The following is a 22,877-nucleotide window of genomic DNA, read 5'->3' as shown; positions in this document are numbered from 1 at the left end:
ACTGATGGGTGAGAAAAACTGAGGCAAATGTAAAACTGAATGAGATGTAATACAACATGTATGCATCTAAAAATACATGTATACAAAACAAACACATAGAGAAATACATAAACACAATGGAGGTGCCTAAGGAGGTGAGAGAAGGGGGGAATCAGCCTAAGTGTGCACCAACCAATGAAAATGTGGTATATACACACCATGGAATACTACTAAGCATAAAATAAAATCACGGCTTTTGCAGCAACACAGAACTGGAGACTATTATCTTAACTGAAATAACTCAGGAACAGAAACTCAAATACTACAAGTTCTCACTTTGAATTGGGAGCTAAATAATGAGTACATATGGACGTAGAGAATAGAATAATAGACACTGAAGACCTGTATGTGTGGGATCATGATGTGGGATAAGAAATACCTAATGGGTACAAATGGGTACTATAGGGGCGGCACCTGTGGCTCAGTGAGTAGGGCGCCGGCCCCATATACTGAGGGTGGCAGGTTCAAACCCGGCTCTGGCCAAACTGCAACAAAAAAATAGCCAGGTATTTGGCAGGTGCCTATAGTCCCAGCTACTCAAGAGGCTGAGGCAAGAGAAGCACCTAAGTCCAGGAGTTGGAGGTTGCTGTGAGCTGTGACACCACAGAATTCTACCAAGGGCAACTGAGACTCTATCCAAAACAAACAAACAAACAAAAAAAAAAATAGGTACTACATACACTAATTAGGTGAGGATTACACAAAAGCCCAGATTTCAACACTATGCAAAATATCCATGTAATAAACCTATACATGTACCCCCATAAGTCAATAAAAATAATAATTAAAGAAAAAGAAATAGGGTATAATGATAAAAAAGAAACAATAAAGCACAAAGTTTTGCTGGAATAACATAATGAAGCTATTAAAACTAATATAATTGATTTATGTGGACTGATATGTAAAGATAATCAAAATATATTTTTTAGTGACAAAAGATAGAGCATAGCATGTATAATATCCCTTTTGAATGCACGTGTTTTGATGTATATATGTTCGTGTGCAAGTATGAAAAAGAAAATCTAGAAGAATACATCAAATTAATACCTGGTAATCTCAGGAACAGAAGACTTTCTATTTCTGAATATTTTAATACTTTTATAATTTATTTTAAATTTGTAAAAAGAAATTTTTATGAACTCTGGAGTTAGATAGAAGTACGGTCAAACACTGCTTATGTGATTTGAGGCAAGTTATTTAATCTGTTTAGATTCCTCATCTACCAAGTAGAAAAAACTACACCAATTCATGGGGTCATAGGAATTAAGAGAGACAAACACAACACTCCTAGAACAGTGCTCTTTCCATTCCCCTACGTAAAAGTAGGCAATTAGTATTAAAAACGGGAGATAATGAGAAATGCATTGACTATTTAAAGAAGGAAAAGATTAGTTACCAAAAATTTAAAAAGGCTAGGACTTGAATTTTCACAAAAACTCTCATTATAAGTTCTCTAGAACATAGAGAACTGGGGAGAAAGCATTGTCAAAATAAAATAATCAGAAAAAATACATAAGGAGAATGAGATATACAAACATTAGGCCCACTGCCTAACACAAAGTACATAAGTACATGCTCAATAAATATCTGTTAAAATAAACTACCCTGAAAAAATAAGTCTGCTTAAGTAGGGTAGTGACATATTTTAGAAATTCTTGAAATCAAAACAGAAATTAGACTTAACATAGTTGCCAATGTAAGACTTTTAGAACTGCAGCTACCTGACAAAGCTACCTTTTAAGCTTAGTGAGTAGGGCACCAGTCCCATATACTGAGGGTGTCGGGCTCAAACCCAGCCCTGACCAAACTGCAACAAAAAAATAGCTGGGCCTTGTGGCGGGTGCCTATAGTCCCAGCTACTCAGGAGGCTGAGGCAAGAGAATTGTGTAAGCCCAAGAGATACAGGTTGCTGTGACCTGTGACACCACGGAACTCTACTAAGGGTGACAAAGTGAGACTATCTCAAAAACAAACAAAAAAAAAGGCAGTGCCTATGGCTCAAAGGAGTAGGGCACCAGCCCCATATGCCAGAGGTGGTGGGTTCAAATCCAGCCCTGGCCAAAAACTGAAAAAAAAGAAAAAGAAGATATTATCTAGTAGCAGTCAGCCGGATTGACAGGATATAAAATAATTAGCCAGTTATAATGAATAATTAAGTTATGTAATGTATACATGTATACGCAGACATGTATATCCAGACACACTCTGGATATTACATATATTACACATATAACAATGTATTACCACAGCCTGGAAGTGAAATGGGGAAATGAGCAAAGGTGAGAGCTAATTAGACAGAAGCATAACTAAGATACTGGATATGATAATAAACCACCCTAGTAATTACAAGTAGCATATGTAGTTTAAAATATACATATAAACAAACTTCAAAGTACTTCTCATTAAGGAGTTAAGAGTCAATCTCCTATATGTTAACTTACCTGATCCTCTTGAAACAAATTGCCTTTCTGAGCATTTATTCGTTTAAACAGATCCCCTCCTTCGCAGTAATCCATCACTATGTAGAGAGATCCATGTTCTACAAAATATAAACATTAATGTTAAATTTTTAAAACAGGGATGCAGAAAGCATAGCTAAATTAAAGGTACTGAAAGGTTTACTAAAAAGCAGCAGCTAAACAAAACAGAACCACATTCAAAAGAATTAGGATACAAAGCCAAGGTATAGTGGGCATATAGATTATACAATGACAAGTTAATAGGAATCTGCACCATTAATGATTTTTCTACCTAGAACACACCATCCTGTTGGATAGTGGTGTTCACATTGACCTGAACATCCCTGGAGTATAGACAAAATACAGACAGATATACTTGATTTCATTCAATAGATACATTTTCTTAAATGTCATGTATACAATTATGTTTTCCCACCAATCCGTCAGAAATAGGATATCTTAGTTTCCAATGGACTATTCTCAACTTTTTTTATACACTTGAAATCAATTATTTATTAAACAAATATAATAAATGCTATGATAAACTGAGGATTCAACTGTGAATAGGACAGTCTCTACTCTCTTAAAGCTTTCTTCACTTTCGTTTAAAAAAATTTTATATAATTTGTGAACAAACATGAAAGTGGGGCAACTGCCCCACTACCTTTACCGTCAGTCTACAGAGAGAAAGAACTTCTATGTCTCTTCCCATGGATAGAAAGCATTAGACGGACACTTCTCATCATTGTCCCCACCCTTTCCTTCTCATCAAGTAAGGAAGAGTAACCAGCATCAATTCTAATATTTACTGAACCACATACTAACTAGTAAGACTGTCACAATTCAAAGAACAGTTTTCCCAATTCTCACTTCTTTACTATCTGTGCTATAGCCTTATTTCCAGTAATACTTATTTCCTACCCTTGTAGTGCTTCTTTGTCAGTCATGATTTCTATATCCTCTTTTGATACCCCTCTTGTAATGTGTCACTGAGATTAGGAAACTATACAATTCAGCTAATTAAGAATCTGTATAAGTGTTTATGATTGACATGAAAAGAGCATCTAAATGGACATTTGAGAAATTACAAGGTAAAAAAAACTTCTGGAAATTGTATAATTGACTATAAGAAACATATATATAGGATGTTCATTTATGTAGTACAAAAAACAAAGAGCAAAATGCACATACATGTTCAGTGCAACATTATCTATAATAGTAAAAAACTAAAAACAACCTAAGTGTCCATAATAGTAGAAAACTGGCTAAGCCAATTATTACAGAGACACACAATGCATCCAAGGGAGTGCACTGCAGTTGTTAACGAGGCATTTGAGGTGTATTGATACATAATGACATGAAAAGACATCCATGAGATACCACATGAAAACACAAGATGCAAAAATACATACATATAATCCCACTTATTTTTAAACTTTTATAGCTGTATGTTTGTTTCATACAACCAAAGAAAATAAACACTAAATTATTAATAATGCTTAATCTGTAGTTATGCACATCTGTACTTTTTTAATACCTCTACTATGAGCATGTGTTCCTTAAAATTAAATAACAGAAATAATAAAACTATTGAAAAAATATGTCACTATTTGAATCCTTCAGATGTTTCTATGAGAAGCAGTCAATATACAAAATATCCACTGGAGTCCTTGTTGATATAGACTCAAAATTTTTTAACTTGAAATATTGAAATCTTGGTGATGAAAGAAAAAGACACAAAAGATAGATGCTAGAGGCTTGGCACCCATAGCACAGTGGTTATGGTGCCAGCCACATACACCGAGGGTGGCAGGTTCGAATCCAGCCCGGGTCAGCTAAGCAACAGACAACTGCAATAGAAAAATAGCCAGGCATTGTAGCGGGCACCTATAGTCCCATCTACTTGGGAGGCTGACAAAAGAGAATCGCTTAAGCCCAGGAGTTGGAGGTTGCTGTGAGCTGTGATGCCACAACACTCTACCCAAGGCGACAGCTTGAGCTCTGTCTCAAAAAAAAAAAAAAAAAAAAAAAAAAAAAGTATCCTATTCATTAGTATACTCTTCTATATACTTCATTACTCTAATACTGAGTTGGTTAACAACTGTATTCTTACTTGTGAGATATAAATCTTCACTTCACTGCCATCATAAAAAGTATCTTTAGAAAGTATCCTATTCATTAGTATGCTCTTCTATACTTCACTACTAGAATACTTTCAATATAGTGAAAGTTTTCTTAAGTTCTTAAAATATTATAGCTAAAATTGCCATAATACAAAGTGCTAAATGAACCATATTTCTTAAAAAGTAAGTTCTACTTTAGTAGATACTAAGTTCATCTGGGAACAAAGTTACTTTAGCTTTTTTTTTAGAGATAGTCTCATTTTGTCGCCCTCAGTAGAGTGCCGTGGCGTCACAGCTCACAGCAACCTCCAGCTCTCAGGGTAAGGCAATTCTCTTGCCTCAGCCTACTGAGTAGCTGGGACTACAAGCACCTGCCACAACGCCCAGCTATGTTTTGTTGCAATATGGCCTGGGTGGGTTCAAATCCGCCACCCTCAGTATATGGGGCTGGCACCCTACTCACTGAGCCATAGGCGCCGCCCAAGTTACCTTAGCTTTAATTCAGACTCTGAAACTGCTATGTGATATGTCCCTGGAAAAGTCATTTTAACTATCTTCTACTTTCAATCTAGATTTCTTTCTGTTTTGTAACTTACAGGGATTTATTATAATGAGAATGTTTTTTGGGTAAGACTTTAATAAACCACCCTGACCTGCCCTTAGAGAAGCTTTGTCTTATATTCCTCCATTATCAAATGTAATATATATAGAACCCAAACAGCAATTTTAGTTATAATATTTTAAGAACTTAAAACTTTCATATACCTCAATATTACAATAATGACGCACAGAGGATCATGTAAATGAGTAGGATAATTTCTAAAGATCTGAAATTCTCCTAGTGGTAGTGATGTCAGCACTTAGAAACGTCCACCTTAAAAATATGTCAATTATTATTCTTGCTTTGTCCAAATATTTGTACTACACTGCTTCTTTTTAAGCAGTCATTAATAGTAAGCCAGTATTTACGTAGGGACAGTGTGGTTTGAGTATTATCCTAGAATCAAGGCTGATAGTCACATGAACATGTATATAAGCAAAATGGTATTCTATTTTTCTTGCATTCACAAAAAGATTAGTTATAAAGAAAATTTCCAAGGTTATTAAAGTCTGAGGACTTCTTCTAAATTCTCTTGCAAACTTTATCCGACCTTCAAATGATTCTCTATACTGGACAATATTTGGATGCTTCATGTTTGCCAACACTGCAACTTCTCTACTTGATTCTTCTCTTTCTTTACTGGACATCTTAAATGGGAGGAAAAAAGAAAATAGTTAAATAAAGCATTAATAATCCAAAATTCCATCAATAAGAGAGAAGTTAGGCCAGGTATAGTGGCTCACACTTAATCCTAGCACCTTAGGAGGCCATATGGGAGAACTGCTTGAGCTACAGAGTTAGAGACCAGCCTGAGCAAGAGTGAGACTCTGTCTCTACAAAAAATAGAAAAATTAGCCAGGTGTACTGGTCAGTGCCTGCAGTCCCAACTACTCAGGAGGTTGAGACAGGAGGATCACTGAGGCCCAGTGAGCTATGATAATGCTACTGCATTCTATCTAGCCCAGGCAGCAGAGCAAGATCCTAGCCCCCCGCCCCCTCAAAAAAAAAGAAAGGAAAGAAAGAAAAGAAAACAAAAGAAAAGAAAGATGAGAGAGTGGTTAAAAAAAATAATGGTACCAGGGTGGTGCCTGTGGCTCAAAGGAGTGGGGCGTCAAGGTGGTGGGTTCAGACCCAGCCCCAGCCAAAAACTGCAAAATAAATAAATAAATAAATAATAATAATGGTACCAATACAGTCCAATCAACAAAACATAGTAAGAAGTTAAAAAGAATGAAATGAAATCTCTAATACATTTTACAATGTCCAGATTAGATTAAGTTATAGAACAGTAGATATATTTTTCTACACACAAGAACACATCACAGACACTATCTGAAAGGACATGCAGACTATGTGCCTTCTGAAATTAATGGGATTAATTAAAGACTGCAGTAATTACAGCAGTCTTTCACTTAGGTTATACTTTTTAAAAAATTCTCTAGCAGTGAGCTCTATTGTAACCAAGTTGTTACCTGTGTAACTAAACTAAAAATATACTTACTTTTGAGATGTTAATTTCCTTGATGACATATTGTCTGCCATCTTCTGTAGATTTAACAAGAATGGCTTTTCCAAAGGAACCTTCCCCAATCTTCTGTAGTCTAACATACTTTTCCATGGTTCTTCTTCTAAGGCATCTTTATAGATATATGCTGGACATCAAAAAGAGAAAGCAACAGTTAAAAGAGATAAAGCATGTCTTCTATAATAAACATGTTTAATTCATATTCTACTTCCTTAGTAATTGCCTAATTTTTTTTTTTAAAAAAGGATATCTAACAGCTTTACTGAAAGTTATATAAACTCTATCTTAATCTTACTCATGCAATCTAGTTATACCTAAAAAGAGAAAAACAAACAGTGACATTTCAGTTTTATAAGAATGCTTTGGACAGCCAAATACTAGATATACTTAACATGCATGGAGAGAAAGACAAACTTCTCCTACATGGATTAACTAGAAGCATTACTTTATTATCCCCAATAAGAATGCAATTTTAATAATATTTCCAAAAGTTATTTAACTAACTCCCTTTTATTAGACATTTAAAATGTCTAATGTTTAAAATGATTGCTATTATAGGATTTCAGATAAAATTTCTGTACATACATTTTAATAGACTTACAAGAATTTCCTTAGGATATTGTATAAATTCCCATGTTAAAGCTTTCAAACATATTAAGTGTATTAAAATCCTCTACTAATTTACATTCTAACCAGTAGTATATTAAAGAGTCTGCTCCTAGATATCTTTATTAACACTAGTTATTATTTAATAAATAAAGTCTTTGAGAGGCCACAGAGGGCAATAGTTAAAGAGCACTAAAACTTTTGAGTCAGAGAGCTTGGATTTAAATTCTAGCTTTGTCACTTACCAGCTATGTGACCTTAGGCAAGTTACTTATCTTTACGTGCCTCAATTTGTTCATCCGTAAAATGTGAATAACTACAGTAATTAATACATACAGAACTGCTGGATTAATTTAAGTAATGTTCTGAGAACAGTGTCTAGCAGACAGTGAGTACTGTGTTACTATATTATTGTTGTTTTGACAATTTGCAGAAACTTATTAACACTGAAAGACACTGTTTAATCTTTCCATCAGCATCCAAAGCACCTTTTTAAGGTGCATGCTTGCTGTGGTCACAAAATCCCTTTTTATACTTTTAGAAGATCTGCCTGTACTTCTCGGGTCATGAATTCTTATTCCTGAAATTAAGGAACAATACAGAGTAAGACATCTGTATACAAACTATGATAATCTAAATCCCTAAATATTTTCTACAGGACGGTAAGTAGCTAAAATTTCTCTTCAAGAAAAAAAAAATTTCTCTTTTGTTGTTTGAGACGGAGTCTCACTACGTTACCCTCAGTAGAGTTCCATGGTGTCACAGCTCACAGGAATCTCAAACTCTTGGGCTTAAGCCATTCTCTTCCCTCAGCCTCCCAAGTTGGGATTACAGATGCCTGCTCCAGCGCCCAGCTATTTTTTTGTTGCAGTTGTCATCCTTGTTTAGCTGGCCTGGGCTGGATTCGGACCCACCAGCCTGGGTGTATGTGGCCAGCAAGTGCCCTACCCACTGAGCAATGGGTGCTGCCTATATTATTTTTACTTATAATGGTTCATTGGGAAAATGGTGTTTCATTTTTGTTTGAATTTTTTCGTTTACTAGTGAATGTGAAAAAACCTTCCACATTTATTAAGTATTTGTACTCTTCTTTTGAACTATTCATCCCTGTTCTTTGTCTATTTTCTCCTAGGTAGTCTTCTTTTTATTAATTTGTAAAAGCTCCTTATGTAATGAAGTCCTTATCTGTCATAAATGATTTTTCCCCTGATATCATATTTGCTTTCAGTTTTATTTAAACATAAAAGTTTATTTTGATGTGAATAAATATATTATTTTCTTTGTATTTCTGCTTTTGGTATTATAATTAAACCCTTTCCCTACAAAGATAATTAAGATCATTAGTAGCTTTAGCTATAGTAAGGTGAGGAGAATGGCAATTTCAGAAGAAGCCTGAGTATAATACTCTAGGTAGTGACAGCTAAAAAAAGTGAGAGAGAGTGAAAGAGCAAGAATGAGAAAGTAGTGATGGCTTGGCGCTCATAGTTCTGTGGTTAGGGCCCTGGCCATATATTCCGGGGCTGGGGAGTTCAAACGTGGCCCAGGCCTGCTAAACAACAATGACAACCACAAAAAAAAAAAAAAAAAAAAAAAAAAAAGCCAGGCACTGTGGCGGGTGCCTGTATTCCCAATTACTTGGGAGGCTGAGGCTAGAGAATCACTTAAGCCCAAGAGTTTACAGTTGCTATGAGCTATAATACCATGGCACTCTACCAAGGGCAACATAGTGAGACTCTGTCAAAAAAAAAAAAAGAGAAAGTAGTCATGAAAGCAATAATCTGTATGGCATATTAGCAAGTCACCTCACTGTAGACATGCATAAATTCACTATATTAATCTGAAACTAATAAGCATTTAATTTGTCCAACTTGCTCTTTTCTATGTCCATTCATAACAAGCAGGTTTCTGATGTATAATGTCTTTCAAGGAGAAAATGAGCTTGTCTCGAAACTCTTAAAATTTCTGTGACAGTTTACCATATTTCTCATTGTAAATTAATAAATCCATGTTTTCATTTCATCCATGAATACTAAATTTAATTATACTTTGCATCTAAAAAATGATCCAACATCTTCAAATGACAAATGTCATATTCTAGGCCTGCAAGAGTAAGGTCGGAATACAGCCTCTGGTAAACTGATGTGATAAATAATTATGCCTTATGAAATTTTGTGGGAGTTTTTTATACCTCATAAAACATAACCACTTTCCATTTCAAAATTTCTGTAGGAAAGGGGAATGTCTTTAGCAAACCTAAGAAAATAGGAAATGAACCATTATTATAGTATTACAGCATCATCTGTAAATTAGAGGAAACATCATAGGCCAGCCATGGGGGTTCACATCTGTAATCCCAGCACTCTGGGAGGCCAAGGCAAGAGAATTGCTTCAGCTCAGGAGTTTTAGAGCAGCCTGAAGTAGGAGACGTCATCTGTACTAAAAACAGAAAAATAAGCTGGGTGTGGTGGCAGAGGCCTGTAGTCCTAGCTATTCTAGAAGGTGAGGCAGGAGGGGTGTGTTTGAACCCTGGAGTTTGAGGTTGCATGACTGCACTCCAGCCCCAGTAACAGAAAGAGACTCAAAAAACAGAAAAACAAAATTCTTTAAAGCCACAAACAAGTTAAAAATTTATCTACTTATAAAAAATGTCAGAGTATACGAAAGAAACACTAATACCATCAATCTGGAACACATGCTGATAGGCATTACACCCTCATCAGCTGTTTCAGATATTTGATGGGCAGGTTGTCAAGAAGTCCTTTAGCACTCTCTGAAGCTACAATCCATACGTACAATTCCCCCATAGCAATAAATATCGTTTGAATTGTTGAAAAAGGGCCAATTTATCCTCTTAAAGAGGGAAGTTCCTTCCCTATTTCTCATTACTCAAAAAAGCAGAAAACAAAACAGGATTTCTATTAGACTTTTTCAAAATACCTGTCTTCTCTGTAAGTCTATTCAGAAAATTCTCAACAGATCCTGTAAACCACCATATATAAATAATTTACATTTGTGAAAAGGAATTGTGTTCATGACAGATTATAAGATTAGAAAGCAGGGCAGAGTAAAATTTGGAAAAAAGGGTCCGTGTATTATTAACATGACCTCGAAAGAACTCTGGTTGCCAATTTCCATAACCTTTACTAAATTCCTGACGGTGACTTTCACTGTATAAAAACGTGTTTTCCCACAAAATAGGCATTTTCACTTAGAACATTCCACTTAGAACAAGAGCAATTTAAAAATCAAACAGACCTGTAGGTCCTCTAATAGCAGACGAACCTAAACCAGAAACCACTTCTCTCCACCTTTGGCTCTCTCCATCTCGACCATACTGCTGCATCATAAGCAAAGGCCCTAGCTAGCTTATGTCGGTGCCACCTTAATCCCTCATAAACATTTCCAATGTAACTCGCCAAAGCAATAAAAATATTTCTCCTTCTTAGAGATCTTGCATTAGATAATAAAAAATAGCCCTGTTTTAAAAAGAATTAATTTCATCATAATTTTTTTTCTACAGGCTTTTTATTAAATGCAGAACTTTTAATACCTTACTTGTGGAAACTAGAGTAACCTAGTTACTACTACTCATTTTCTAATTAAAATGTACATGCAATGTAAGTGACTGCTTATCCATATCAAATTTCTGTTATTTATGCGTCACTCTAGCTTTTTAAATACAGCCAACGTCCAAGTCCTTGAGAGAACTGAAATCTCAATGAGGCACAAGGTTCTTTACCTGCGAATCCTTTCAAGGCGAGAGTCGGCCCGGTCTCCTAAGCAGGACGGTTTTCAACACTTTGCCCATCATGGCCCCCCGGGGGCGCTCACCTCAGGGACACCGGACCTCAGCCGGGACTGTCCGGACGCCGCCGCCGCCGCCTCTCCGGACCTGGCAGGGCAGAGGCGCTGCCCCGTGGCTAGAAGCGATACCCTAAAAAGGACGCCGAGTCCGAGTCGCCAGGTTACGCTCGCCCGGCCACACCCGGCCCCGCCTACGCTGACACTCGGGGTTGGCCCGTCTGGTCTCGGCAGCTCCCGTCAGGCGCGTCCACGACGCAGGGAATCAGCGACTCAGGAGTCCGAGCCCAGGGGACGGCGAGGGGGTGCTCTGTCACAGCCTCAAAACCCCACGGGGTCGCTTTAGTGGCCGTGGGGGCCAGGGGCCGGCAGCATTAGGGCTGCGGGGCCACCTGCCTGCCACAGTCTCTGGCGTCTCGGCGTCAGCTCTTGCTGCCGGGACACAAGCGCTAGGGCTCCGCACACCGAAGCCCTAAATTGAGAGCACAGGCTGAGGAGAAAAGGTCGGCGCGTCTCTGACGCCATCACGTGACGTCAGTATCCGGGAGCCAGCGTTCATGTAGGGGGCGGGGAGAGAGCCGCCAGAACGGGCCAAGGTCGAGGGCGTAACTAGAATGGACCGGGGGCGGGGACAGAGAGGGGCTGGAACGGACAGGACAGAGAGCGGGCAGCGAAGGAGATGTCGAAGAGGGGCGGGAGGAGCGCGTGGTTAAAACAGTCCGGTGGCTGGCGGGAATGGGACACCCGGAGGGCCATGACGGGAAGTTATACCGAGGGTGGCGGGTTCAAACCCGGCCCCGGCCAAACTGCAACAACAACAACAACAAAATAGCCGGGCGTTGTGGCGGGCGCCTGTAGTCCCAGCTACTCGGGAGCCTGAGGCAGGAGAATCGCCTAAGCCCAGGAGTTGGAGGTTGCTGTGAGCTGTGTGACGCCACGGCACACTACCGAGGGCAATAAAGTGAAACTCTGTCTCTACAAAAAAAAAAAAAAAAAAAAAAGAAAACCGTCCTGTTTAGGAGACCGGCAGACTCTCGCCTTGAAAGGATTCGTAGGGAAAGAACCTTGTGCCTCATTGAGATTTCAGTTCTCTCAAGGACTTGGACATGGCGGTATTTAAAAAGCTTAGTTTCTTCCATGAAGAAGGGTCCTCAAACTTTTAAAACAGGAGGCCAGTTCACTGTCCTTCAGACTGTTGGAGGGCCAGACTATAGTTAAAAAAAAAAAAAAAAAACTGAACAAATTCCTATGCACACTGCACATATCTTATTTTGAAGTAAAAAAACAAAACGGGAACAAACACAATCACACTGCCTCATGTGGACCGGGGGCTGCAGTTTGAGGACCCCTGATCGGCGGAGGCAGAAAATGGGGAGCGAAGCAGTGGAAGGGCGTGGCTAGAGGGAGGGGGGGGGGAGGGGGGCCGAGGCATCAAAGAGGGTGTGACTAGACTGGATCTGGGGCGGGGCGAGGTGGTGGAGGGGAGTGGCCAGACCGGACAGCAGAGGGGCAAGGCGTGACTAAAGTGGACCTGAGAGTGGCAGGAGCTTGCAGAAACCAGAGAGGAGGCAAAGATTATAGAGCAGAGGGAGTAAAGACTAATATAAGTGAATTTGGAATAAAGCATTTATAAATTATTCCCACATTCAAAAGAAAGGGACTTTTTATTTAAACTTTTATGCTTACTATTTAGGGATCCACGTTTTTAAAAGCAATTTAAAATTTTAAAATAGACATTCTTATAAAGGAATAAGTGCATAATATTGCAGAAAACAAAATGTACCAGCAGATTTGTTCTTGCACACTTAAGAGAGCTCTTAAGTGTCATCTTCCATGAAGAAACTAAGACACTATTATAAAAGAATTTTCATCTGCCTAGTAAAGAGGTGACACTGATGGACAAACTGTGACCACACCTGTCTGTAGTGAGAGAAGAAAACATATGCCTGGCGGCGCCTGTAGCTCAGTTTAGTAGAGCACTGGCCAAATACACCTAGGCTGTCGGGTTTGAACCTGGCCCAGGACTGCTAAAACAACAATGACAACTGCAACCAAAAAAATAGCCGGTTGTTGTGGCGGACGCCTGTAGTCCCAGCTACTTGGGAGGCTGATGCAAGAGAATAGCTTGAGCCCAAGAGTTGGAGGTTGCTGTGACGCCATAACATTCTAACCAGGGCAACAGCTTGATACTCTGTCTCAAAAAAAAAAAAAGAAAGAAAGAAAACACATACCTGCACGTCTCTTGTGAAAAAGTCCACTTAGTTCAGAGAACTTTCTGCTTGTTTTTCCACATTTTCTGAAAATCATCTAAGAAGGTTGCCCAACAGTGTCCCAAGTAAGAGAAAATTGTGCTTAGACATTAGCAGGAGTCCACAAATTCTACCTTGATAAAAGTAATTAGATACTTGATAACCCCGTCGTCACCGCAGGCACCAAGCTGGCGGCAGGGCAATGCTGTTTGAGCTTTTTCATTCCACTATGCCCTGGAAGAAAAGAAGACGAACAACATTAATGCATGGAGCACAAATGTTACTGACCTGCAAGACGGATCAAAATCCGTGGAGCTCGTGCATGTAAATACGGTCAGAGGAGCCTTGAAAAGCAGGAAAAACACCAGGGGCGTTTTATCTCCAGTGCTTTGTAGTCACCCCACCCCTGCAACACAAGTGCAGCAAACAGAGAGTGGCGGGACTCAGTGCTGCCCCCGGTCATCACGCTCTACTTGGCGTCAGTGGGCTCAGTGCTGCCCCCCACTCCGTGGTCACGCTCGACCCGGCCCACCGGGGGTTCCGTGCTGCCCCCGGTGGTCACCTTCCACCTGGACGTAAGAGGTCTCAGTGCTGCCCCCTCGGCGTTCACACTCGACTTAGCCCGAGAGCGCTGCAGCCGCCCCTGCTCACCAAGCTGATCCGTACCCCTGCCTTGGACTCGGGGTGGGCGAGCAGCGCCCCATGACGTAGCCAGGAGTGCAGTTAAATGTTCGCTGGACAGAAACAAGCTCGACCCTCCACGCGGAAAGTCACATCGTGCACTACTGTCTCTAGGAACTGATTTGAAAAGCGTGGTGGCTCCACGCAGGTTACAGGAGGAGGGTAATTAGCACAGGGCCGGTGCCCACGGCGTGTTGGGTTGCGACCTGTCTCCGTTCAGGTTCTCGGAACCGGCCCATCCACGCCGCGGCTCCTGCATCTCACTGTTGACCCATGCTCTCTGGCCTCGCACAGCCGCTCCTAGCGCCCGGATCCCACTACAGCAGCCGAAACCCGTGTTGGGCAAGCCCTGGTGACCGCCGCCCGTTCCTGCCCGACGTCAGCGACTGGCCCAAACGAGCCGCTCCGACGGCACAGCCCCGCCTCTTCCTTCCCTGGCCCGGCCCCACCCACGCAGTTCTTTCTCCTCGAGCCGACCCCTCTGGCTCAGCCCCGCCTCTTCCAATTGTGCCCCGCCCAGCCCACGCGGTCCCTCCTCTTCCTTCTTGTGTCCCGCCCCACCCGTGCATTCTCCTCCTTTTCCTCCTCGGGCCCCGCCCAGTTATCGCAGCCCCGCCTCTTCCTCTTCGGGCTCCGCCCCTCCTGCGCTGCCACTTCTGCTCCTCCTTGGCCCCGCCCGCCCGCGTAGCCCCTCGTCTTTCTCCTCGAGCCCTGCCCCGCCCGCCTCCCTTCCTCTTCCTTTTCGGGCACCGCCCCGCTCGCGAAGCCACTCCTTCTTCTCCTACTGGGGCCCGGGCCTGGGCTCCTGCTCGCCTTCTGTTGGTCTAGCCCCTCAACGCCACGGCGGGTTCGGAAGAGCGATAGGGTAGACCCCGAGTGGCCTCTCTGGATGAGGCGGTGACGTCACACGTCTGCGCCAGGGACGGCCCGGCCGCGCTCCGGCCTCCTCCACCTCTTCCCGTTCTGCGGGCCTGGCGGTCGGAGCACCATCCCCTTTTCGGAGTTCCTGCCCGGCTGCGAGGTGGAACGCGTGGAAGGGAGGTGGCTCGGGGCGCTGTCTCTGCGGTCAGAGCAGGATCGGTGCTGGTCCGCGGAGGCGGCCCGTGCGGGACTGTGTTGTTAATTTCGGGTGGAGGCTGTTTCCTCCAGAACACTCCGGTCGGCGAGACTTCATGCTGCGCCCGCGTTTGAGGGAGGACGAAGGAAGTCCCGTCCGGCGACATTTCCGTCGTGTCTTCAGCTGAGAGAACCTGGGGTCCTAAGTGGCGGCAGTCCCCGTGTTGGGCTCTGCGGGCGGAGCTTCAGGCGGCCGGGCCTCGGAGTCGGTGCCGATGCGGGACGCGGGGGCAGCGTGGGAGCGGCCGCTGCGGGTGCTATGCCTCTGGGCCGCCAGGTGGGTTCCACGGGGGCGGCGGGTCTCATACCCGGTGTTCCGCACGATGTTAACGTGGACTCTTAGTCCGGAGCGAACCTGTCTCGTGTACGTGCTTTACATTTTCACCCATTCCTTAAGGAAGGACCTTTGTAATAAATCAGGGTGAGTTCCAGGAAAACATTGTTTTGATTAATTTTTAACTTTATGAGGTTATATTTTCTCCTAATTTGCTCAAATTTAAAAATAACATTTAGTTTTTCTATCTTTAATATACATGTGTTCATAAAACACTTTGCATGTACGTTTGTGTTTTGATTTTTAGCGTGTGGGATCACAACTACCATGGAATCTCAGCAGTGAACTTGACATGTGGTGTGCTTTATTTGTGTAACATTTGAAAACTGTGGAGTACTTGGGAGATACATTATACATAATAGAAGCCCACATTTCTGTTTTCTTTGGAAAATATTCCTGTTTGTGAGAACTGAATCAGCACTGGCCATCCTTTTTAAATGTATAGTTCAAAAGTTCAGTTCTACAAGCGTAAACTTTGAGTCATGCGATTCATATTTCCGAAATTGAGGTCGGCATGTCAATTTCTACGAGCTTTTATGAATCACTACAAATTAGTGTTCGTCCGTATGGGAGTTAAAATGCTTATATATATATTGTCGACTTTTCGTCGTAAGAGATGCTGCTTACTGTTTTGTTATATAGTATGGCTTAAAAACCATATGACCCACAAGTACTTTCTCAAATGGAATTAATTAGCTTGTATGACCTGTTGGCACAGATTACGTGTCTTCCTATCCCTTTCTCCCACCCCCCCCCAACTTCAAAGACTTTGATTCTTTGCTTGAATTACATATTTTGTTTAAGAGGTCAATATGAATGTATAAAATCTACATCTTTACTTGGAAATTGTGCTTTAGCACAATTTACTGTTACTGATTAAACAGGGCTCATTAGGAATGTAAATATTTAGCCTGGTTTTGGATATATATGGTTTAGGAGAACAGATTTGCTGAGATTCTTAGTTTAATGTTAGTAAATTGGTTATTTTCCAGGTTATGTTGGTGTTAGGTTTTCTGTATCCTGTTGTGACTTGTTGGCAATAATTTTTAGATCGCTCAGGTAGCCAGATTTGATCACTGTGGTAGGTCACATATCAAAGCAGTGCCCTGTGGTGTTTGGCCACTAACACTGCTTTGTAGAACTTAAAGCTTAGTTTGCAGTGAGATTTGAACACAGGTATCCAATACATATAATACGATGTAGTGTTGTTTATTGAGTGCATTGTATATAGTTTACACTTTTTTTCTAAGTGATTTTTGTGGATTATCTCAGTTTTTCACACCAACTCAATAAAGTAGGTACTTTAACTATTCTCATTTTACAGACGGAGAAACTGAGCCACGGAGGATGTAATTAGTGTGCCAGGGTCCCACAACGTTAAGTTTCAGAACAGAGACTGAAGCCTGGCAGTGTGATTTCAGAGCTCTTGCTCTTAATGGCTATAATGTATTACAGTTTAGACTAATCAAAATGCTAAAGAAAAAGATAGAATGAGAGATTGGCACTTCAAGTTCAATTATTTTTTTGGTTGTAAAAGTAATGTACAATTGTGGAAACTATGGAAAATAGTGTTTTTAAAATAAAAACTCATAGTCTTACTACTGTAGCATACTTTTAAAATGTTTCCAGTCAATATGAGGTTATAAACCGTTAGGTTATATTATTTACACAGGAGAGATTGAAGTTGGATTTGTAGCTGCGTCCTGCACATTGGTACTTTGAGGACTTGTTTTAAATTGAGCCCCGAGGAGTGCTGATGTAATCAGTAGACCACACTTAATTCCTGCGGAATAACAGTGACCTTAGTAATCTGTCTTTTCTGATGTTTTTAGATCTGAATTTTCTTCAGAAGATTCTATGTTAGGCTGTCTTTGAGATATTTGAACCACTGAATTATGTTTCTTCAAGTCTGTATCTGTACTTTTTTGCTCTGCTCTTCGCCTTCCTTAATGTCTCTTCAGTTTGATGAGTCCTTATACTGGGTGCCGAGAACAGGCATTCAAGGGGCCATCAGAATGCTGCCTTTTTCAAAGTGGTCTTTAGGTTAGAACATTTATATATCCAGTCTTTTAAAAAGTTAGCTACTACTGGCTTGGCACCCGTAACTCAGTGATTAGGGCACCAGCCACATGCGCCAGGGCTGGCAGTTTTGAACTTGGCTCAGGCCTGCTAAACAACACTGACGACAACAACAACAACAACAACAACAAAAATAGCTAGGCATTGTGGCGGGCACCTGTAGGTAGTCCCAGCTTCTTAGGAAGCTGAGGCAAGAGAATTGCTTAAGTCTAAGAGTTTGAGATTGCTGTGAGCTGTGACGCGACAGCGCTCTACTGAGGGTGGCATAGTGAGACTCTGTCTCAAAAAAAAAAAAAAGGTAGCTATTAATGGTAATGTTCTGTTTTTCTAGCAACACTAAAAAAGTTTTATTAAGGCTCTATGGTTATTTTTCCAGGTGCAAAAAAACATTTACTGAAGACAAGAGATTGTCTTAAAACACTCCCAAGTCTTCAGCACTAGAATTCAGCACTAGTACATTACTTTTATTACTTATCTTTAATTTTCTGTGTGTACTTACTGTAACGTATCTACTAAGTCTTGTTTTACAAGGCTTACGGGTTTGACTGCTTTTATGATTATATCTTTCAAGTTAAATGTATTAGTAATGTCGTCATACTTAAATTGAACTCTTATCATTGTGTCATTGGCCAATGTTTGACCATAGCATCTGAAGATTGAAATTTTAAAATGATGGAAGGAGAATGAAAATACTTAAAAATATTTTTTAATTACAGTATTAATTTTTTAAATTAGGTAGTACTTGCACCGGGTAGTATTCAAAAGGGACAGTCTCTCTTTCATACCTTGTACTGAAGCTGTATTGTCTTCCCTTTAAGCAACTTTCTTGGGAATCCCTCCTGATATGTCTGTGTGTACAGGAACAATTGTGCACTGTATGTCTTCCTTTGCTACCCTCCCTTTTAGCATACTATAAATATTTCTCTGTACTTTATACTTTTAAACTTAATAATTGATCTTAGAGATTGTTTTATACTATTACCTGAAGAAATTCTTCATTTGTACAGCTATATGAGAACAAAATTATTAAATCACTCCCAAAATACTTAACATAATAGAGATAGCTAGCATTAAAGTGAATGAGTGTAATTTTTTGTTCAATATGGAGATCAACTTTCTTTATGTAAAACTAGATGATTTTTGTTAATTATATGTTTGAAAAATGTTAAGACCTGGGCAGTGCCTGTGGCTCAGTGGGTAGGGCGCCAGCCCCGTATACTGGGGGTGGCGGGTTTGAATCCAGCCCCAGCCAAACTGCAACAAAAAAAAATAGCTGGGCATTGTGGCGGGCGCCTGTAGTCCCAGCTACTCGGGAAGCTAAGGCAAGAGAATCACCTAAGCCCAGGAGTTGGAGGTTGCTGTGAGCTGTGACACCACGGCACTCTACCAAGGGTAATAATATGAGACTGTCCCTAAGAAAAGAAAGAAAAGAAGAATGTTAAAACCACTTCCCCCTTCTTTTCCCAGGTAATCAGACAGCTAAATGGAGTCTGAGCAGCTGTTTCACAGAGGCTACTACAGAAACAGCTACAACAGCATAACCAGCGCAAGCAGCGATGAAGAGCTGCTAGACGGAGCAGGTGTCATTATGGACTTTCAGACCTCTGAGGATGACAGCTTGCTAGACGGTGACACTGTAGTTGGTAAGTTTGGTATTACAACACAGTGTTTGTAGTCATGATTAGTGTGTTCTACTAATAAACATGTATGCATATTTGTTAGTATGTTTTGTTTTGTAAGAAACTGCCAAGCTATCTTCCAGGGTGGCTATACCATTTTTATCCCAACGACAATGAATGAGAGCTCCCTTTGCCCCACATTCTTGCCAGTATCTGGTATTGTTGGTGTTTTGGATTTTAGCCATTCTAGCAGGTGTGCAGTGGTATTTCATTCTTATTTTCTATTGAGTTTTGAATTTCAGTTACTCTTCAGCTGTAGAATTTCCTTTCAATTATGTTTTGTAGATTTCTATACTGTAGGAAGAGTTATACTATCTGCCTTTTTGAGTACATTATTCACTTGTTTAAAGTCCGTATGTTTGAGAATGCCACGTCTGAATCACCTGTAGGTCTGCTTCTGTTGCCTGTTTTTTGGTCTTTTGTCCCTGACTCCTGGTAGGGGTTTGTAATTTTTAATTGACTGCCGGATATTGTATACAAAAATTGTAGACTCTCCGGATGCTGTTATCTTCACCAAGAGTACATTTAATTTTTTTTCTGGCAGCAAGATAATGTAGGAGCAAATCACCTTGAACTCACCAAGGGCTGAGAGAATTTACATCATAGTTTCAGACTTTCTGGTCTGTTTTTGGATTACTTTATTTTTAGAACATAGTCCTTGAGAGTTTCAGCAGAAAGCATAGTATGTTCACCAGGAGCCTCCTTTTTGGTAGGCACTGAATTCAGTTTTTGCCTCCCTAGCGTTTTCAGACTGTAAACATCTGAGCTTATCATTGTAGTTTCTTAGCCAGTCCATCTTGCTGACTTTCGCAGCCTCTTGCTCCTGAAATTAGGAATCATAATTTTTTAGGATAAACGTGGCATGAATGAACTGTGCCTTTTTCTCTAGATCTTGGCCTGTTGGAAGTACATATTGCCTTGGTGGTTCTGAACTTCAGGTTTTGTCTTCCTGACCTTATGAGGCTACCCAAAGCCCCTAGTCTTCACTTTTTGGTGGGCCTCTAACTCTGCTTATGAACCAGCAAATGGCTGAAGAGCAAAAATACTTGAGACCACTGGGTTTTACCTCTCCCTATTTCACTTCCTGCAGAATCTTGGCACCTCAGGTTCTAGCTGCCATTAGATGTTCTTTCATTTTTTAAAAAATGTTGCATTATTAGTCATTTGCTGTGTTGATGGTTTTTTTTTCTAAGTTTAATGACAAAGTCATAAACCAGGAAAACACATTTTTTCATAATTTTAAACATCAGGTGAAATTAATGATGTACCTATTTTTTTTGTGTTTAAATAGCTTGTGGCCCTTTATGTAAAGCAGAAAATTAATTGAGGGAAGTAAAAAACCATAGGACAATCTAGCTCTTTGTGTCTTTCCACACTACCATCAAGTGATGACAATCAAATGCGTGGCTGTGATCAGTACAACTTAAGAATTCTTAGGGCTAGGCGCTGTAGCTCATGCCTATCCTAGCACTTTGGGAGGCCAAGACAGGTGGATTGCCTGAGCTCACAGGTTTGAGACCAGCCTGGGCAAGAGCGAGACCCATCTCTAAAAATAGCCGGGTATTATTAGTGCCTATAGTTGTAGCTACTCGGCAGGCTGAGGCAAGAGAATCGCTTGAGCCCAAGAGTTTGAGTTTGCAGTGAGCTATGATGCTGTGGCACTCTACTGAGGGCAAAAAAATTAGACTCTGTCTCCAAAAAAAAAAAAATAATAAAAATTATTCTTAAGTAGTACTGTCTTTAGTTGAAGTAAAAGAACTTGCTGAGACTGACTAATGGGGTGAAAACCATAGTCAGCCACCTGTTTAAGCAATTATTAGTTTAGTATTAGGCTTTATTAATTAGTTTAATATTTAGGCTCCTGTATCTTTTTTTTTATCATATCTAAAATGTTTACTTGTCAGCATCAAGGATGTGTCTTAGGTTTCTGATCATATGTAGAGTAAAAAGGAAATGTGAGAGGAATGCTAGAGAAGGCTCTCTCCTAAGTGTTTCAAGTTTGTAGATAACCTTTTTTATAAAAAAACAAAAACTTTGAAAATTCTAAAATGCAAATGTAAAGTGTTCCCATTTTTTTGAAAATCTTGGGTCTTCTGATAACTGAGAATGACATATAGAGGTGTTACATAGATGTTGTATTCTACTTTCTATATATATCATCTATATTCAGACTCAGTTTCTGAGCTATTACAAGAGATTCCATTATTTTCATTCAAGTATTTGTTGTTAGATTAAGTGTTACTCAAAATGTTTGAAATTTCATTCATCTCATATCCCTCCAGGGTATAATACCACGCAGGTGTGTTCATAAGTTCTGTCTATACAAAAAATTTCAGGAGAAAAGGCTTTGCAGAGTGACCATGGGACTTTTAAGGCTAGGACATGCCTAGAGTGAAGATGCATATCATAAAACGGGACCCAGCCTTTGGTCCTACAGACCAGAAGCTTGGCATCAGTATCCTGAAACTGATCTGTCTTTATTTATTTATTTATTTTTTTGTAGAGACAAGAGTTTCACTTTATGGCCATCGGTAGAGTGCCATGGTATCACACAGCTCACAGCAACCTCCAACTCCTGGGCTTAAGCGATTCTCTTGCCTCAGCCTCCAGAGTAGCTGGGACTACAGGCGTGCGCCACAACGCCCGTCTGTTTTTTTGTTGCAGTTCAGCCGGGACCGGGTTTGAACCCGCCACCCTCGGTATATGGGGCCGGCACCTTACCGACTGAGCCACAGGCGCCGCCCCTGATCTGTCTTTAAGAAGTGTGTCCACATTCACCAGGGTTTTAGATCTTGTTAGGTAAAACCATCAGTCAAATAGTGAGAAATGCACTAATACAGCAGTTTTCAACCTGTGGGTTGCGACCCCTTTGGACTGTATTAAAGGTTTGTGGCATTAGGAAGGTTCAGAACCACTACACTAATACTAAGAATCTACTAAGGTGGCTTGGTGCTTGTAGCACCAGCCACATACTCCAGAGCTGGTGGGTTCAAATCCAACCCAGGCCTGCCAAACAACAATGACAACTACAACCAAATATAGCCAGGCGCTGTGGCAGGCACCTGTAGTCCCAGCTACTTGGGAGGCTTAGGCAAGAGAATCACTTAAGCCCAGGAGTTGGAGGTTGCTGTGAGCTGTGACACCACAGCACTCTATCCAGGGCAACAGCTTGAGACTATCTCAAAAAAAAAAAAAAAAATCTAATGTGAGTCTGAATATAGATGTATATATATATATAGGAAGTAGAATACAACATCTATGTAACACCTCTGTTTATCTCCCCAAAACAGATATAAAATAGCTTATTAAGATAAAATTTAATAACTAACATAAGTATTTCACAAAGGTGAAGCATAGGGAAAAAATCTTGACATAAAATGTAGAAATGAGATCAATAAAAAATATTACCAGTGTACTTTACTACACATTGGCCCTTAAGGTTTTTAGCAGCAAGTGAATAAGAGAACCTGTTTAGTTAAATGATACAGTGTTTATAAGAGAAAAACTTAACTGGTTTCTTAGCAGATACCTCTATTACTAATAATAAAGTAATAGTTTATTAGGCCCAGGAGTTGGAGGTTGTTT

The 22,877-nt window shown here is 40.5% G+C and overlaps 2 protein-coding genes across 20 annotated transcripts in view; one reads left to right on the top strand and one right to left on the bottom strand.

Annotated features, from left to right (window-relative positions):
- The window catches only part of NEK1 (NIMA related kinase 1), a 133,045-nt gene extending 118,547 nt beyond the window's left edge, over nucleotides 1–14,498 (bottom strand). For 2 of the 17 annotated variants that reach the window (XM_053585703.1, XM_053585796.1), the window contains exons 1-5: nucleotides 13,386–14,485; nucleotides 11,093–11,626; nucleotides 6,724–6,874; nucleotides 5,773–5,869; nucleotides 2,481–2,578 (exon numbers count right to left, since the gene is read on the bottom strand). In XM_053585703.1, the coding sequence (XP_053441678.1) occupies nucleotides 2,481–2,578; nucleotides 5,773–5,869; nucleotides 6,724–6,840 (312 nt within the window). In that variant the 5' untranslated portion in view covers nucleotides 6,841–6,874; nucleotides 11,093–11,626; nucleotides 13,386–14,485. Of the gene's footprint in view, nucleotides 1–2,480; nucleotides 2,579–5,772; nucleotides 5,870–6,723; nucleotides 6,875–11,092; nucleotides 11,627–13,385 lie in introns of those variants that run through there. The other 15 variants (XM_053585778.1, XM_053585788.1, XM_053585726.1 and 12 more) reach the window with 14 other exon arrangements.
- Nucleotides 14,499–14,999: 501 nt separating this feature from the next.
- Nucleotides 15,000–22,877, top strand: part of CLCN3 (chloride voltage-gated channel 3) — a 48,186-nt gene continuing 40,308 nt past the window's right edge. The window contains exons 1-2 of one of the 3 annotated variants that reach the window (XM_053585640.1): nucleotides 15,000–15,477; nucleotides 19,081–19,256. In XM_053585640.1, the coding sequence (XP_053441615.1) occupies nucleotides 19,097–19,256 (160 nt within the window). In that variant the 5' untranslated portion in view covers nucleotides 15,000–15,477; nucleotides 19,081–19,096. The other 2 variants (XM_053585662.1, XM_053585647.1) reach the window with 2 other exon arrangements.

Source organism: Nycticebus coucang, chromosome 1, assembly GCF_027406575.1.
Source record: "Nycticebus coucang isolate mNycCou1 chromosome 1, mNycCou1.pri, whole genome shotgun sequence".
NCBI lineage: Eukaryota > Metazoa > Chordata > Mammalia > Primates > Lorisidae > Nycticebus > Nycticebus coucang.
This window is presented reverse-complemented; position numbering and strand designations above follow the sequence as displayed.